This window comes from Octopus bimaculoides, chromosome 10, assembly GCF_001194135.2.
Source record: "Octopus bimaculoides isolate UCB-OBI-ISO-001 chromosome 10, ASM119413v2, whole genome shotgun sequence".
NCBI classification, from domain to species: domain Eukaryota; kingdom Metazoa; phylum Mollusca; class Cephalopoda; order Octopoda; family Octopodidae; genus Octopus; species Octopus bimaculoides.
Genome location: NC_068990.1, coordinates 52,539,818 through 52,559,131, shown reverse-complemented (window position 1 = coordinate 52,559,131; position 19,314 = coordinate 52,539,818). Strand labels below are relative to the sequence as shown.

General features: G+C 35.5%; 1 protein-coding gene across 1 annotated transcript in view; it reads left to right on the top strand.

The window, feature by feature from the left end:
• The first annotated feature begins 6,317 nt into the window (after positions 1-6,317).
• Positions 6,318-19,314, top strand: part of LOC106883089 (BTB/POZ domain-containing protein KCTD5-like) — a 70,840-nt gene continuing 57,843 nt past the window's right edge. The window contains exon 1 of the mRNA XM_052971195.1: positions 6,318-6,571. Coding sequence (XP_052827155.1) covers positions 6,371-6,571 — 201 coding nt within the window. The 5' untranslated portion in view covers positions 6,318-6,370. The remainder of the gene's footprint in view (positions 6,572-19,314) is intronic.

Genomic DNA, 19,314 nt, shown 5'->3' with positions numbered 1-19,314 from the left:
AGGTGAAACATGACAAAATTAAGTCAAACATGGATAAAAACAGCTTTTCTATAAAATTATATATTCTTTAGATAAACACAGAGCTACTCACTGTCGATCGTTGTATTGGTATATGCTCAACTGATGAGACAGGTGTTCGAACTGACAGTGATATGGTAAACTAAGTATATTTTGCTTGTTAAAATATTCCTTTTCTAATGCATAAAATTACGTTGCAAAGTCTATATTGAGAATATTCAAATAGCTCTGATATTCAAATAGCTCCAATATTGATGAAATTTAAATCATAAAACTATTCTGTCATTCTATCAGATCTTTTCCATATCTTTCACATCTCTGCTTGGCCTGCTGAATGTTGAAAATATAGATCAATTCACCCTACTACAATGCCTCCGAAAAAAATTAGATTTGGGCTACCTAAGCAATCTCAGCATAGGAAAAGAGAAAGAGCTGAAGAGACTGACTATCAGCGGACCAAGAGACTGAGAGTAGGTGCTGAAAGGTATGCAGCTGGACAAGCCTCACAAAGTCAAGAACAAGTAGAAAGCAGATGAAGATTAAATGCCCAATGAACTGCAACAGCAAGACAGTCTGAAAGAGAGAATGAATACTTGACGGATTGCAGCAACCAGGCAACTTGTAACTCAGGACGAGCTCAACACTAAGAGGATAACAGACAGACTAAGGCATCAAAAATTTAGACTACCTCCTTTTACTACTGAAAATTGGAAAATGGCTGCATTCAATTATAATCCTAATTATGCATATAATTCACAAGGTATTGTTACTATAGGATCCATGTCATTACTATGTGATTACTGCGATGTCAAGAAATGGATCCATGAACCGCCAGGTATGTGTTGTAGTAATGGAAAGATCCGATTACCAATTCTTGCTGATCCACCACAACTATTAAAAGATCTCCTATTGGGCTCAAATTCAGAATCAAAACACTTTTTGCAAAATATACAACATTACAATAATGCATTCATGATGACATCCTTTAGTGCAAATATTGTAAGCGAAAGAGGGTTTATGCCTACATTCAAAATTCAAGGTCAAATTCATCATAGAATTGGAAGATTGTTGCCATTACCGCATGAGGATTCCCAATAATTACAAATATGATATTGATTTGCTGATCAGATTCATGAATGAAAACTTGCTGAAACTTTTGCCAGGCCAACAAGTTGCATATACAACAGTCATTGAACAAGTGACCAATAAGAAAGGAGGATCATATTTTTTAGATGCCCCATGAGGAACTGGGAAAACTTTTGTCACAAATTTATTGCTGGCCAACGTTAGGCAGAGAAAGGAGATAGTCTTAGCTGTGGCAAGTTTTGGAATTGCTGCAACTTCACTCTCTGGATGCCGAACAGCTTACACATCATTCAAGCTTCCATTGAATTTGAGTACAACTGATAAATCTGTTTGCAATATAAGTAAGCATTCTGGTATTGCTGAAGTTCTACAAAAATGTTCTTTGATCAAGTTGGATGAGGTTACAATGTGTCATAAAAAAGCTCTAGAAGCTGTTAATAGAACGCTGTAGGATTTGCATAATTCAAACTGTTTGATGGGAGGTATGACTGTACTGCTTTCAGGTGATTTTGGGCAAACTTTGCCAGTTATTCCCTGTGGAACTAAGGCAGATGAATTGAAAGCATGCCTGAAATCCTCTGTATTGTGGAAACATGCCCAATGTTTAAAACTTTCTACAAAGATGTGGGCACATTTACATGGGGATCTTCTGTCTGGACAATATGCTAATACCCTATTACAACTTGGAGAAGGGAGATTGAATATGAATGAAGAAAGTGAATTGAATTTATCAGAAATATCCACCTTGGTTAACTTGGTTACTCTTTACTCTTTTACTTGTTTCAGTCATTTGACTGTGGCCATGCTGGAGCACTGCCTTTAGTCGAGCAAATCGACCCCAGGACTTATTCTTTGGATGCCTAGTACTTATTCTATTGGTCTCTTTTGTCGAACCGCTAAGTTACGGGGACATAAACACACCAGCATCGGTTGTCAAGCGATGTTGTGGGGACAAACACAGACATACAAACATATACATACACACACACACACACACATATATATATATATATATATATATATATATATATATATATATATATATATATATACATATATACGACGGGCTTCTTTCAGTTTCCGTCTACCAAATCCACTCACAAGGCTTTGGTCGGCCCGAGGCTATAGTAGAAGACACTTGCCCAAGGTGCCACGCAGTCGGAATGAACCCAGAACCATGTGGTTGGTGAGCAAGCTACTTACCACACAGCCACTCCTGCGCCTAATAAAAACAATATTTTAACCTAAAATGTAGACATTTACGAAAGCCTCATGAAGACTTGGATAACTAATTGAAAAGGTTTTTCCCAGATGAATTTCAAATTTAAAAAATATTGCTTGATTGTGTGAAAGGGCAATTATGGCACCAAAAAATATTGCAGTGAATAGTTTGAATGATAGACTTGTGAAAATGTTGCCAGGAATTGAGCATAATTATAAATCCATAGACTCTGTTGTAGATGAATCAGAATTAGTCAATTATCCAGAAGAATTTTTGAATTCCCTCAAGCAACAGGGGCTCCTCCTCATTGTCTTTGATTGAAAGTATGTGCTCCAGTCATGCTTCCTCTCACAACCAAAGTTATGCAATGGCATAAGACTCATTGTTAAGAAATTAATGTTATAGAGGCCACAATAATTTCTGACTGTGGAAAAGGCGAAGATGTTTTTATCCCTCGAATTCCTTTAATACCTTCCAACATGCCCTTTGAGTTCAAATGACTTTAGTTTCCTATACGTTTGACTTTTGCAATGTCTATCAATAAGTCACAAGGTCAGACACTACAAGTTGCTGATTTGCATTTAGAAGAGGATTGTTTTTTACATGCACAGCTATATGTCGGTGCTTTTAGAGTAGGGAGTAAGAAAAACCTTTTCACATTCGCCCCTAATGGTAAAATTCAAAATATTGTCTATAAGGAAGTTTTTTTTCTGAGCGATTGTACATTGTTCAATTTTTTTGTATAATCTTTAAGGTTATGAGTAACCCATTAGTAAAATCATTCCATTATCATATTGGAGATCTATTATAACCAATATAATTTTTTTTTCTTGGAATTCTTCATATATCATCATGTTTCAGAGTTTTAATTATTTCTCATTTTTCATTTCTAATTGCTTTACTTTCTTTATTTTTAAAAACCTATTTATGTCTTTATGCAACCATGTCCTGGGTATAAAGTTTGCCAGCATCATACTTGATTTGTTAAGCATCATAAATAGTTATAATGAAGATGTTACATTACTATGTTAATATATATTTAATTGGTAGTGTTTGTTGTGATTCTTGAATAAACATTGTAAGAGGCATGTCTTTATAATTTTCCTCAAGCTTTTATTTACTTGCATTCTATATGCAAAAGCCACAGTCTATGTGATGGTTTTTCAATTTATAAATCAGAATATTGCGATAAACAATAAGAAGTTTGTATGCAACCATGATTATATCTGGTTAATGGAAGAACCTCTTTTACACAAAAACTGGCATTCCTTTCTTTTGAGTTATAAGAATGCATAGAGATTTATCATCTACATGATTGGGAACAATATTTTTATCAGGATAAATATGTATTGCGTTCAATGGTATATTAGACTATATCATAACTTTTTGGGCCGAAGCCTGGCAATAAGAGCTTGTGGATATTCCACTACAAAACATTCAATAATATCAAAGCAGTGACTTTCATAAATCAGGGTATAAGTTTTGAAGGTTCTTTCTAATGCAAGTCAACGATGGGTATTTCTGCTAGTTATTATTATTATTATTATTAAAGTGGTGAGATGGTACATCCTAGATGAAATGTCTAGCAGCATTTCATTTGTCTTTACATTCTGAGTTCAAATTCTGTTGAAGTTGACTTTGCCTTTCATCCTTTCAGGATTAATAAAAGTACTGGGATTGATGTAATCAACTTCCTCACCTCTTAAAATTGTTGGCCTTGTACCAAAATAAGCAAGGATTATTTGTGGTGTTATCATTAAGGTGGCAAGCTGGCAGAATCATTAGCATGCTGGACAAAATGCTTTGCAGCATTTCTTCTGACTCTCTATACTCTGAGTTCAAATTCTGCTAAGGTCAACTTTGCCTTTCGGCCTTCTCAAATGAATGAAATATGTATTAGTTGAACACTTGGATCGATGTAATTGACTTAACCCCACTCCTCTAAAACTGTTGTCCTTGTGCCAAAATTGGAAATCATTGTTAGTGTTGTTTTATTTATAATTAAAATGAAGAAGGGTGGTAGAACTTCATAGAAAATGCCTTGTGGTATTTAAGTATGCCCTTTATGTTCTGGGCTGAAATTCTGCAAAGGTTAATATTACCTTTTGCTCTTTCAGTGCTGATGAAATACAGTTTCTGTTAAGTACTTGGGCTTGATTTAATTAAGTATGCTTGCCTCCAAATTATAAAAATTAAATATAAATTGTTGCTATCTTCTAGTTCTTAAAAAACATAAGATTTATTCACTTATGTAGATGATAATGGATTAATACTAATTAAGTAAAAAGGAAAAATATATCTCCTTTAAAATAAATTCACAACAATAATTTGAAATCGAAATATATCTTTAAAATAATATCCCCTCCCAGCAGCCAGATTAAATTCCCCGCCCCCTTTTTAAATAAAAATATTTGTATTTTTCAAATCTTTCAATGTAAGATTCTTGTCACATTCTCAATGAAATGTAGAATCATTCCATAAGAATATACACATCCAATATATCCCCATAAACAGACAAATTAAATGTCAATTGATTAATTTGAAATTAAATTTATTATAATTGTATATCATACTGTTTATAATTTTGAATATATTAATTTGATATAAGCTTACACACACGTTTGAATGTGCTTCTGTGTGTTGCATCATCATTTATGAAGGCAGTATCTTGACATTATTTGTGTAATAAGAGTAGAGGAAGTGTATAATTTTTAACTTGTGTATGTAAGCCATATAAGCGAATATATTTATACATATACACCCACCAGACACACACACGCGTGTATAGAGACACACATTACATAAAGCAGCAAAGGAAGCGCACAGTGAACCTAACCCCCACTGGATTATCTCCCTTACTACATCAACGTCTTTTTGACTTATTTTGTTTTTGCCATTTTTATTCTCTTCTAAAAAATTAATTTTTTTTTTTTGTCTGAGGAGAATATTTTTTTTTTCTGCTCTGGGGAAAGATATTGAGATTCTGTTATATTTAGAAAAAATTAAATTACAACTCCCTTAATTTCTGTTATGAACAGTAAGCATCCTGATATACATCGCAGAAACAGAATGGTTCTTTGAATTAATATTCCCATTTTTTTTTTCTCGCGAAGAATATTAAAGGAAAAATAATAATTATGCTGAAGAATAATTGTAGAGAGGGCAATGAAGAGTATTATAAGACATACGTATTTACAAATAGACTTAAATGGAAATAAACGAATAAGATCTGAGGAGAAGAAACAAATTCCAGACGCATTCAGAATTAAAGTGGGAAGTTATTAATATTTCAGGTTCTGGAAGAATTTTAATTGAAAAAATAAAAGTATCTAATCAAAAGTAAATAATTTCATATTTCGCTGATTAATTTTATACCCTTAGAAATAACATTTTCATTTAATTTAACAAGATATAAAGTCATATAATTAGTATTTATCTCGGGGAATATATTTTCATGTTTATTAGTAACATGAAATAATGATTTATTTTAATTAGACAAAACAAAATTTTTGAAATGGGAAGAGGGCAATGCTGATTGATTAATTACTGGAGTAATTCAATGAATTTCAGAAACAAGGCCGAAGCGTTGTAGATCGGAGATTGAAATTGAACTCGGAACGGTGAGGTAGGCAAAAGTGGATGATGTAAAGTCTGTGGGCCCGGGTGTGATGTGTGTCAAGAATCATTAATAAAAATAGTTTGAGGTGGCGAGGAATTGTAATATTTGGTTGTGATGAAAGACATGAAGTGGATGAGTTTATTTGGTTTGTCGGTGAAAGTTAAAAAGAGAGGAAGTGAGATGTGGAGAAAAGAGCCGTGATGAATAGCAATAGTAACACATATAAGAACAACTACAATAACGACATCGAAAACTACAACAGCTACAACAAAAATATTAATAATAATAATTGCAGCAGCAGTAACTAGTGTCGGCCGTAGAGATATTATTAATGATAATAATAATAGTTGTAGTGATATTATTATCGATAATAATAATAATAAAGTGAAGTAATTAAAGTGAGCCAAGGGAGAGCAGCCAGGAAGATGGCGACGAACGAATCAGTTGCGAAAGACTGCTCCAGTAATACAAGCAAACAACAACCCGCTCGATGTCGCAAGAACGAGTGGGTGAAATTAAATGTTGGTGGAACAATATTTATGACCACTCGAACGACATTATGTCGCGATCAGAAGTCATTCTTGTACCGGTTAATACAGGACGAGCCGGATTTGAACTCGGATAAGGTAAGAAACAATGTGTATGCCTGTAGGCACACGCACCTACATGGACTTATATACATATCAGTGTTCCAATATGATTCTATCTATCTATCTATGTTCTCTCGATATTATATATAACATACGTTTCTCTTGCATTATACATAGGTATATATTCTACTACAATATAGGGCTTGTATATATTAGCATACAATACATACGCATGCACATGTATACACCACTAAAATTTATACGCACATATTTGTATAAATTACTGTATAACATATACAACACGATATGTATGCACGCGCGCGTATATATAGATACACAGACAGACAGGAACACACGAATATCAAGAAATATATCACAAACATACAACATAATTGTCTCTGTTATATTACTATATATGTGTGTGTGTGTGTATATATATATATATATATATATATATATATATATATATATATATATATATATATATATATATATATATATATATATATATCACTTTTTCTCTCTCTCTCTGTTGGTGTATGTATGCACACGCACACACACATATAAGGTGCAGGCATTACTGTGTAGTTAAGAAGCTTGCTTCCCTAACCATGTGGTTATGGGTTCAGTCCCACTGCATGGAACCTTGAGCAAAATGTCTTCTACTATAGCTTCAGGTCAAGGCCTTGTGAGGGAAATTGGTAGCTGATAGATTTTATATAGATATATGTATACATATAATTTTGTGTGTGTGTGTGTATATATATATTTTACACACACTTGCACATAGGCTGATTGGAAGTCAATTGAAAAACATACAAAATCATCTCTAATGACCTCTCCCCTCTCAGGATCTTTATCTTTCAAGTTATTTGGTGATCCTGCCTGTGCTGGTACCACGTAAACAGCATCCAGTCCACACCGTAAACTGGTTGGCATTTGGAAGGGCATCCAGCTGTAAAAATCATGCCAAAACTGATCTCCCCTGTGCTGGTGCCACGTAAAAAGCACTGAGTCCACTATGTGGAGTAGTTGGTATTAGGAAGGGCATCCAGTTGAAAAAACTGCATCAGGCATCTGTTGTAATGCAGTCTCCTGCCTGGCCAGCTCCTGTCAAAGTGTCTAACCCATGCCAGCATAGAAGGTGGATGTTAAATGAGGATGATGATGATGATACTCCAGCAAAATTTGCTTACAAGTTTCTCTATGCAAGACATTTATATGAAACTTTAAAAATTGTCATTAATGCAAGCCATATACATTTGTCCTGTAAAAGAGAGCAACTGCATACAAAAATATCATTCCTCGAGACAGGAGCGTCCGTTTGAGATAGAGAATAAAGATCTCTAATTGCTTAAAAAGATGACTTAATGACAGCAAGAAATCCCTCCTCAAAGAGGCACTTTTAGAGATAAACTTAGACTCTTCCATAAAAGGTAAGGGTAGAAAGAAACCAAGATGGTGAAAAATATAAAAATGAATCTTAAAGCCTTCTACAAGTTTGCAAAAGAATCTGTCTCAGTGTACTACAAGATAGTGTCACTGTTTGAAGGAGATGGCTCACTAATTGCAGACCCTAGGAAGATAAGTAAAGTGTTAAATGAACAATTTAAAAGTGTCTTCATCTCTCTAGGGGAAACATGCAAATAAGCAAGCCTCATAAGCTTTTCAACACTGCAGATCTATGTGGGAAAGAGGCAACCATCAATTACATCGACATAAAAGAGGAAGATGTAATATTGGCTGTTGATGAGATGAACTGGGACTTAGCAATGGGCCCAGATGGATTTCCGGCATGTTCTTTTAAAGACCTGCAAGAAAGCACTCACTACTTCATATACTTTTACAGAGTTTCTTTGCATGTGCTAAATTGACCAAATTGTTAAAAGAGGGTATTATATACCCTGTCCATAAAGAAGGAAGCAGAGCAGGTACTAAAAATTGCAGGCCTATCTCTCTGACATCACATGTTAGCAGGGTCATGAAATGCATTGTCAGAAGGAGACTGATCACGTTCCAGGAAGGGAATAACTTGCTCACAAATATACAACAGGAAGAAGCTGCTTCACACAGCTACTACAGCATTATGACTGGGTACTGAAACAACAGTTCAACTACTCAAATGTGGAGATGATATATCTCAACTTTGCCAAAGTCTTTGACAAAGTTGATCATAAGGTGATATGTCACAAGCTGTGTGACTTTCACTGGAAGAGTGGCTGCATGACTTTTTAAAAGGCAGAAGTCAGATACTTGCAATCAATGGCACTGTCAGTGAACTGTCTCTGGGAGAGGTATTAATTCACTGCAGAATCCCTCTAAGAACTGTAGTGGGACCGTTACTGTTTGTGGTGGCTCTCTTAGACATGACCTCAGGCATTCATGTTTGAGGGAGCCACCACATGTGATACAAAAGTATCACAGGTAGTCAAGGACTCTGATAACGTACTAAACTGCAAAATGATTTGTATGCAATATACAAATGGGCTGGTGAAAATAACATACAGTTTAATTCTGAGAAGTTTCAAGCACTCCACTATTGGCCCACAAAGAGAATACAACAGAATGCACAGGACCAGGGAGTAGTGCAGTCCCAGAATCAGTTGGTGCATGACCTAGGAATCCATACGAGTAATGATGCAACATTCCATGTGCATATTACCAAGATGGCAACACTGTGCAAGTGAGTAATTGGATGGATTCTGAGATCATTCAGAACCACGAAAAACAATACCTTGCTACTTCTATGGAGAATTTTTGTTTTCAGTTGTCTGGATTACTGCTCTCAACTGTGGTCACTGCAGAGCATCAAACTGGTGGCAGAACTTGAGGTAACCCAGCACCACTACACAAACAAGACTGACTTGGTGAAACAGATGAGCTACTGGGAGAGGTTAAAGGAATTGAAGCTCTACTCCCTAGAGAAAAGGCACGAAAGATATACAGTGATGTCGATATAGGAGATCCTGGGAGGTCTACCGCCCAACTTTGGAACTGTAGGCTATACCAACCACAAGTTTTAGTGAGTAGGAAAAGAAACAGGACTCTGTCTCCATCAGGGAAATGGTCTCATTCAGCATATAGAAAAGGAGCTGTTATGAGTTCCATATGGTGTACCCAATGCAAACTATGAACTTACAAGAGATACAGTGGAAGATGAACAGAGATTACCCTTTGTATGTGGCAGATGCTCAGAAGCAATAAGCACTAAGAACACATGGCAAATAAACTTTGTCAAATGCTCTCAAAGTCTTGTAGGTTCCCAACAAGTAGTAAATAGTTTCTGTTAGCTAGAGACTTAATTAATAGTGAATGGGTATGTGTTGAAAGTACAGTTGTTAGAATAAGAACAGGCTGGAGAAAGAGCTATTATCTCTGTTGGTAACAAAAGGTTTTATTTTCAGAATGAAAAGCAGATTGTGAAAACATATGGTGTGTATGGATGAAGACAGCTGTATAAAGAAAGTCAGATGATGAAGTTTTGAACTTCATAGAGGAGAGGTGATGACAAAAGGACTGGGATGACTGGTGATATGTGGTATTTGAGAATACTCACCTATCTTACTAAAAATGAAGATCTAGAAGCACAATGTGTGTGTGTGTGTGTGTGTATTTGCATAACTGGGCTCCTTGTCCAATTTTCTCATGAAGCTTTCCTCACTACCCATTATCTCTATCACTGACCTTGCCTAACTGCAATATTCTGCTGCTGTAATTGAGGACAGGACTGCATATTTCATCATCTTTTCCTGTGATATCAGTTATCTTCCTCACGACTTTGAACCATTTCATTTGACATCCATTTTTCATTCCTTACATTTTCCCTCTCCACTCATATTTCACATTGACCATCCTTCTATGTCACCAAATTATTTCTCCTCCACCACCATACATTTCTCACTGTCCCTATGCACTATGACTGTCTCTCCCCTCACACTCATGCAACTTATTTATTCATACATCTTTTCTCATTTTCTCATCCTTCTCCTCTTTTGCATCTTTATTACTGTTCTGCAGCTTTTCACCACTTTCTATACTATTTATTCTCCCATACTTTTCCTTGAATTCATGTATCATAGCTCACCTCTCTACCCTTATCAATTATTAACTTCATCCATCCAATCTAAGATCGTTGACATAGTAAATGGACATAGTGACTGAACAAGATAGGTGTCATTTATTTAACAATATTTCAATGTATATTGGAAATGATGTCATCATCATCCATTTTATGTTTTGCTGAAAGTGAGAAACATTAATTCCCCCTGCCGTCATCCAACCATAGCAAGATACCTATACCTGACCCTCTGTCATACTTTAGACCAGTCATGGACAAACCGTAGGTTGCAGCCCATAGGACTTTCTGAATGATATGCCTAATGAAAAATTACCTAGAATTTTTTTAGCAAGATGAGCTATGACCCTTGTGGTTACCTATGCCTGCTTTAGACTCTCAACACCTGGCATAAAAAGGTTACCTATGCCTGCTTTGAAAAAGGTTACCTATGCCTGCTTTGAAAAAGGTTACCTATGCCTGCTTTAGACTCTCAACACCTGGCATAAAACCATCTCCCCCTAAAAGGTTTCTTTTTCTCTTTCTGTGTCTTGCAAGCAACCTGGTGACTTTTATTTGTGCCAGTCCTTTGCAAAAAGGACCCAGTAGACTCTGTACATTGTTTGTTTGGTGTTAGAAATGGCATCCAGCTGTAGAAATCCTGCCAAAGCAGACACTGAAGTTTGATATAGTCATTTGGCTTGTTGGATCCTGTTAAACCATCCAACCCATTCCTGCATGGAAGACAAACATTGAACAGTAATAATGAAACTAATCACTTCCAGTATGTAAAAGAGATTTGGAAACAATTATATACACCTTGCATACACACACATTTATATGAAGAAAGAATATTTTTTCATGTCATTTTTATATCACACAGTATATTAAAGATGTATCATTTTAATTTATTCAAATATTTAATTCTGAAAATGTTTTAACCCTTTAGCATTCTAATTACTTTGTCAGATGTAATGCTTATTTATTTGGATTGATTTGAATATCTATGCACTATCTCATAGCTTTGAGATTTCGATGATGTGGTTCTTCATTTTTAAAATGACATTGTAGAGTAGGTGTGAGAGGCCAGATCTAGCTGGTTTGAAGATAAAGTAGGTAGAATATTTTAGCTGAATATGGCCTGTTTAAATATTAAAGGGTTAATTACCACTATTTTAAACAGTTTGTTAAATTATTGTGTATTCTATAGATTCTTGTGCGGTTAATCTGATATTCAATCAAAACTATCATGATACTATATGGCAGAGTTGGGTCATTATAAGATAATGCCACAGATTTCAGTAAAATTCCAGTCTGACCAACTTCAGTCACAATGCTTTAGTTGGCCTGAGTTTATGGTAGAGGACTCTAATTGTAGAAGGGACTTGTGGTAACATTAAATATAGCTCCTCATGATTACAAGGCAAACTTCTTTACTGTCAACCATGTGTGTACGTACATATATTTGTATACACATAGGCACTCATACACATACATATAAAATGTTACTTGTTACTTTCAAAACAACACCCATCACCCCAAAATTCCAAACTAACCCACTTTTCAGTTGAATTTACAGGGAGAAATATAAGGCTATCATGTTCATAACTTTTAACTGTGACCTCCTTATTGCAGAATCAAGTCTGTCTTACTATGGAAATTGTAATTTGATTATATTAAGAAAAATAAACAAAGCAGTATTTTCTTTGACTGGAATGGTGCTGAGGAGAGAAGGTAGAGGCTAAAGTTGTCACTATACTACTTCTTATGGCTTTTGTTTTCGTTTTCAGATTATTATTTAAAGGTCACAAACATTAAAATTAACTGTGAGGAGTGGTTGCAGGGAATATCACTAAAACAACAACAACTTATGTTGTTGTTGTTTAGCCCAAGTCAACCTAGACCCAGCAGATCTATAATCAAAGCCATTTCAGCTGTCACTATCTTCAGTTTTTGTAGTTTATTGAACTACATTATCTAGTGTCACCCCTCACTTATTCACATACATACAAATACACATGACGTGTTGGTGTATCTCAGGCAACTTAGAGATAGTAAGAAAACTGGACAATGCCTTTAGTTAGGGAAGACAAAAAAGGAGATAAAGAAATAAAGCCTAACATCATCATCTAGTGTCCATTTTTCCATGCTGGTATGGGTTTTAGTTTGACAGGAACTGGCAAGGTCAGGGGCTACACCAAGTTCTATAGGCTGTTTTTTAGCTTGGTTGCTATAGCTGGATGCCCTTCCTAATGTGAACCACTTTACAGAGTGTACTGGGTGCTTTTTATGTGGCATTCTCTCCAATACACTTATGTTACACCAACACCAGTGCTTTTTTACATGGCACTATCACTAGTGCTTTTTACATGACTCCAGCACTAGTGTTTTTTTATGTGACACCAGTACCAACACCAATGCTCTTTATGTGGCACCTTGATTTTAGGATATCAGTTCTGTTGTGGTGGGCAGGTTTTCTTGAATACAACAGTGTGCCACATATCTTGGTCCTCTGTCATATTTTTGGAAGGCTCAGTGTTTTGAGATCAGCCTTCAGTACTTCATCCCATATTTTCCTGGATCTCCCTTTTCCACAACCTCCCTCTACTTTAAGTGGTCAGCACTTGCTTATGCAACTGTCCTCATCTATCTGAATCATGTGATCAAACCAGTGCAATCTCCTCTCTTGCACACTGCATATAATTCCTCTTATGGCCTAACTTTTCTCTCAATACACTAGTGCTTTTATAACTGCAACTTTATATTGTTCTCCCCCCCCCCTCTCTCTGTGGAAGTGGGGATGAAGATGAAACAGTTCTCTCATAAGTAGAATTTATCCTGCACTTCATATCATACACTCTCTGCAACAACATCAATCATTGTTTAATGTCCACTTTCCATGCTAGCATGGGTTGGATGGTTTGACTTGGAGCTGATTAGCAGGGAACTGTCCGAACTCCAACTGTCTGTTGTGGTATGATTTCTATGGCTGGATGTCCTTCCTAATGCCAAACACTTAACAGAATGTGCTGGGAGCTTTTTATGTGGCACTGGCACTATCTAACAAAGCTCTTTTTTTTTTGTCTTTGGTCAGTGAGTGTTATTTCCTATTTGCTTCTATCTAGAAATCAAGGTAATGACTACTATTCCTTGGATATCAATATTTTGAAACTGACCTGTTTTCCATTACTGTTATGCAAATTAATGTTATGCAAATTATGCTATGATTTGAGTGACTTCTCTTGATATAAATGGCATGCACATTTGATGATCAGAGAGAGAGAGAGAGCGACTATTTTGAATAACATGTTGAATCGAGAATATTGTGGATAACACTATATGACACTTTACTGTTTTGGACTATGACTGGAAATTAGTTTCTTTGAAGCCGGAATTACTAGTCACACATAACAATCAAAGAAACTAATTTCAAAATCTTTGTTGAATAATCTATAGGGAAAGAAATTAATGAAAAGACAAGTACAAATTGGGAAGGATACCAGATATGGAAAAATACTTGAAACCAAACAGGTTGAATGCCAACCCAAACTCCACAAATATCGACAAAACTTTTAATTATTGGTTTAGAACTTTCACCAACTTTATAGACTCACTACCAGGGCAGGAAGGTAGAATTATTGATAAACTCAATCTTTTGACGAAATATGTAGAACCGAATGTATACGAATACATTAGTGAAGTTAAGAACTATGAACAAGCTGTAAATACACTTAAGAGTGTGTATATTAAACTAAAGAACATCATAATGACATGCCATCTTTTGGCCACAAGAAAACAGAAACCTGGAGAATCTCTAGACCAGTACTTAAATGAACTCAAAATACTAGCGAAAGACTGTGACTTTGTTGCAGTGAATGCCGAGCAGTACCGATCTGAAATGATTCGAGATGCGTTTATAAATGTGCTCATTTTGAATCAGATAAGACAAAGACTATTAGAAAGCAAAAGTGTTGACCTCAATACAGCTTATGATCAAGCACGTTTGCTAGATGTGGCGCAACAGAGTTCCAGTGTCTTTTCAAACTCTGAGTGTGCCAACTTCAGTCCAACAGCACCCATCGTAGCCAAGCCAATTGATTCCCCCAAACTGGAAGAAGAACACTCTGCCGTGATCCAAAAAGGAAAACCCTCTCAATGTTGGTTTTGTGGCTATTCTAGACACCTGCAGAGTTGTTGTCCTGTGCAGAAAGCAGTCTGTCACAAATGCCAAAAAATAGGGCATTTTGGAAAACTTTGTAGGAGCAACGTAACAACAGTGACACATGAAGATGATAAATATGATCTACGATTGACAGTATCAGCATCAGTAGGTTCACCATTCCGAGTAAACTCCTTGGTTATACTGAACAATACTTACAAAGCAAAAATACTCGGAACATGATCGAGAGTTCAAGATGGAAATATGCCACCTAGCAGAAGTGAACATTATTGAGCCCAGTAACTCCTGTTGGAGATCGCAAGTGCTAGTTGTTCAAGAAGAAAAGAATGGTGATTGACTATTCAGAGACAATTAGTACATACGCAACTTGATGCCTACCTTATTCCTAAAATCGATGAGTTAGTAAACACCATCGCCAAGTATAAGGTCTACAGTACTATAGACTTATGTTCAGTATACCATCAGATTCCTCTATCGGAGAAAGATCAATTCACTGCCTTTGAAGCTAACAGTAAATTATGGCAGTCTACTAGGATGCCATTCAGAGTAACTAATGGCAGTGCATGTTTCCAACGTATAATGGATGACTTTGTGAGTAAATACAAGCTGTGAGATACATTCCCATTCATGGACAATTTAACCATATGTGGGAAAGATCAAAATGACCACGATAAGAATTTAGAAAAATTTGAAATAGCAGCAAAAAGTGAGGGGCTCACCATAAATGAAAAGAAATGCTTTTACTCAACAACAACTCTAGACTTTCTTGGATACCATATCTCACACAATACCCTCAGCCCTGACCCAGAAAGGCTTGCTCTACTCCTCAATCTTCCTACATCAACCAACCAGAAATCATTAAAGCTTATAGTCAGTATGTTTTCTTATTATGCTAAGTGGATCTCCAAATTTTCTGACAAAATATCCTCTCAATAATGTATCAAAATTTCCTCTAAACAGCCAACAAGTAAAAGCGTTTGAGTCACTGAAGATAGAACTAGCTAATGCTGCCATTCAAATAGTAGATGAGAACATTCCATTTACTGTTGAGACGGATGCTTTGGATTTTGCTATATCTCCAACACTAAAGTAAGATGGAAGACCAGTCGCATTCCATTCTCGCATGCTACAAGGTAGCGAACAGTACCACTCCTCTGTTGAAAAGGAAGCCCTAGCAATTATCGAATCAATTCATTATTGGAGACATTTTCTTCTAGGTAGACATTTCACATTAATTACTGATCAATGTTCTGTCGCATTCATGTATAATTATAAAGTAACAAGTAAAATTAAAAATGATAAAATTATGAGATGGTGCATTGCGTTATCTCCATACTCATATGATTGATATTCACTATCGCCCAGGATTCAGTAACATCACTCCGGTTGCATTCACTAGGGTACGCTGTTCAGCAATCAGTTTGTATTCACTTCATGAGTTACATGCAATATTGTGCCATCCTGGTGTAGTACACCTTCACCATTTCGTCCGCAGTAGAAATCTTCCATATTCATTGGAGAACGTGAAACAAATTTGTAGGAATTGCTCCATGTCAAGAAGTGAAACCACAATATTATAAACCAAACTTACTTAAATTAATTAAGACCATGCAGCCATTCGAGTGACTTTCAATCAATTTCAAAGGCCTGATTCCTTCCATGAAGCATCCTTATCTTCTAACAACCACTGACGAATACTCTCGGTTTCCATTTGGTTATCCAGTATTTGACACATCAGCTCAGATTGTGATAAGATGTTTTACATACTTGTTTCCAGTTTTTGGTATGCTCAGTTATGTACATTCTGATCGTGGAACTGCCTTTATGTCTACAAAATTGAGAGAATGGCTCCTTAGTAAGGGCATTGCAACAAGTAGGACAACACCGTACAATCCCACTGAGAACAGTCAAGTAGAAAGATATAATGGTACTATTTGGAAATCAGTACTACTCTCTTTGAAAACTCATGCCCTTCCAGTATCTTCATGGGAAACCATTCTTCCAGACGTGCTGCATTCAATCAGATCTCTACTTTGTATGTCCACCAACGCCACTCCTCATGAACGTCTTTTTAACTATGAAAGACGTTCAGCTACAGGAACATCTATACCATCATGGCTTCTCAGCCCAGGACCTGTGCTTGTGCAAAGGAACAATCGCACTAGCAAGTATGATCCTCTTGTTGACCAAGTTGATTTAATCAAAGCCAACCCCCAATATGCTCACGTTTGTTAAGCACAGTTGCAAAACCACATTATCTATGAAACAATTGGCATCATCAGGAAAAATTAACCCAACTGATGACTTAACCCAGACGTTTGTGGTCCCTCAAGAACCAAACAGAGATCTAACTGAAATGTTTTCGCCTCCTGGAGACAACCCTCTAAAACAAAAAGAAGAATCCGCTCAACTGCATTGATCTCAAAGAATTTGGAAAGCCCCGGAATGGCTTGATCTATAAATTTTTTTTTAGGTGAGAGTGAATATTATGCAAATTGTGCTATGATTTGAATATAAAGGACATGCACATTTGATGATCAGAGAGAGAGAGAGAGAGAAAGCGGCCATTTTGAATAACACGTTAAATCAAGAATATTGTGGATAACACTATATGACGCTTCACTGTTTTGGACTATGACTGGAAATTAGTTTCTTTCAACCAGGAATTACTGGTCATACATAACAATTACATTTCAGATAGATTCAGCACTGAGTTGCTGAAGCAGAGATATCATTGGAGCAACTATTCTGCTCAATACCGCAGATTTGCTTGACCTTAATCACTCGAGAATGTCCTTAGTGGCTGATAATATGTGCATTTCTGATCAGGAGCAGGAGTAATGAGGGAGCATCATAGCAATGCATTGAGAGGGATTTTTTGGGGCTTGAGTAAATGTAACAAAAGCAAAGTTTGAAAGAAATATTAGCCATTTTTCATACTTTCTAGGGATAAGCAAGTAGGATATAACAGTTACTACTCAAGGACAAAATTCATGTTACACAGTGTAATGCTTCATAATGGGTTATGAATCTCAAGGAAACATATGGCTGGTGTTTGTCTCCAATTTTTTTTTAAGCCTTTAGCATTTAAGTAGGCCATATCCAGCCCAAATATTCTACCTGTCTTTTATAGAAGCTATCCTGATCCAGACTCTCTCATATTTACCCTACAATGTTAATCTAAAAGTTAACAGTCACATCTTCAAAATCTTAAAGCTACAAGATAATACATGATTAATTTTTAAAAAGGTGAATAGACAAACATTACATTTGAGAGAGTAATTTGAATGCTATAGAGTTAAGTGGATGAGAGAAAGAATTTCTTCCAGTATTAGAAACCGAGTCTGTCATAGTTTCGAGGAAATTAAATTGGTATTTTTGTCAAAATAAATCACTTTATATATTGGACTGTCTCTAATTACATTGCCACCTTATACTAACTTTACTATTAACTTATAATTAGATGGGCCATGCCATTGTAAGGGAAGTCTTGACTATGAATACAATTGTGCTAGTGTTGAGACCTGAACTACTGATCTTTTGGTCAGTTGTCAAGTACTTTCTGTCATGTTTGCTCTTTTTATAGAATTAACAAACCAATGAGGGAACGTCTTTGTTATTATTAGACCTGTTAGAAATAGAAACTAACTCTCTTGAATGACCTCCTACTGCTCTGTAGAAGAAAGACCACATTGGGTAGTGTATTCTAGATATACTATGCATTAAAAAAAACAAAAAAAACGCATGATGGTTACTGCTGGAATGTTTTTGAGCATAATTCTGTTACATGAAGGCTGAACTAGGGTTAAATACATGTAGCTTTGGTTGCTGTTAAAGAATAACAGGTTAATAGAAGAAACAGGATGTGAAGTTGTTGCAGGCATACATTTCCTGATGACATTAATGTTGTAAACTGGTTCATGGAATTGTCTTAAAAAACAAACAAATAAATAAATAAATAATAGTAGTAGTAGTAGTAGTAGTAGTAGTAGTAGTAGTAGTAGTAGTAATAATACTAGTGATAATAATAATAATACTAGTGATAATAATAATAATACTAGTAGTAGTAATAATAATGATACTAGTGATAATAATAATAATACTAGTAGTAGTAGTAGTAATAATAATAATACTAGTGATAATAATAATAATACTATTAGTAATAATAATAATAATACTAGTAATAATAATAGTAATAATAATAATTACAGTTTTGAATACTCAGGGAGAAAGGAAAGGAAAGAAAAACATCTCTAGAAAATTTTAAAACTTTAATATCTACAATTTTGTGTGAAAATTTTATCTTTCTTTTCTCCCTGACTACTCGAATAGGTGAACATACCTTTTATTGCAACAACACAATTAAATGCACGATAAAAAAAAATTAAGGAGGTAAGCACCTGCCAATATATACAAAGTGCACAATTACAAAAACTGTAAACCACAGCAAAACTTATAAAATGAAAAGAAAAAATTAAAATTCAGAAATTCAAAAATTCAATGATGTGAACATCAGTATATATATATATATATATATATATATAT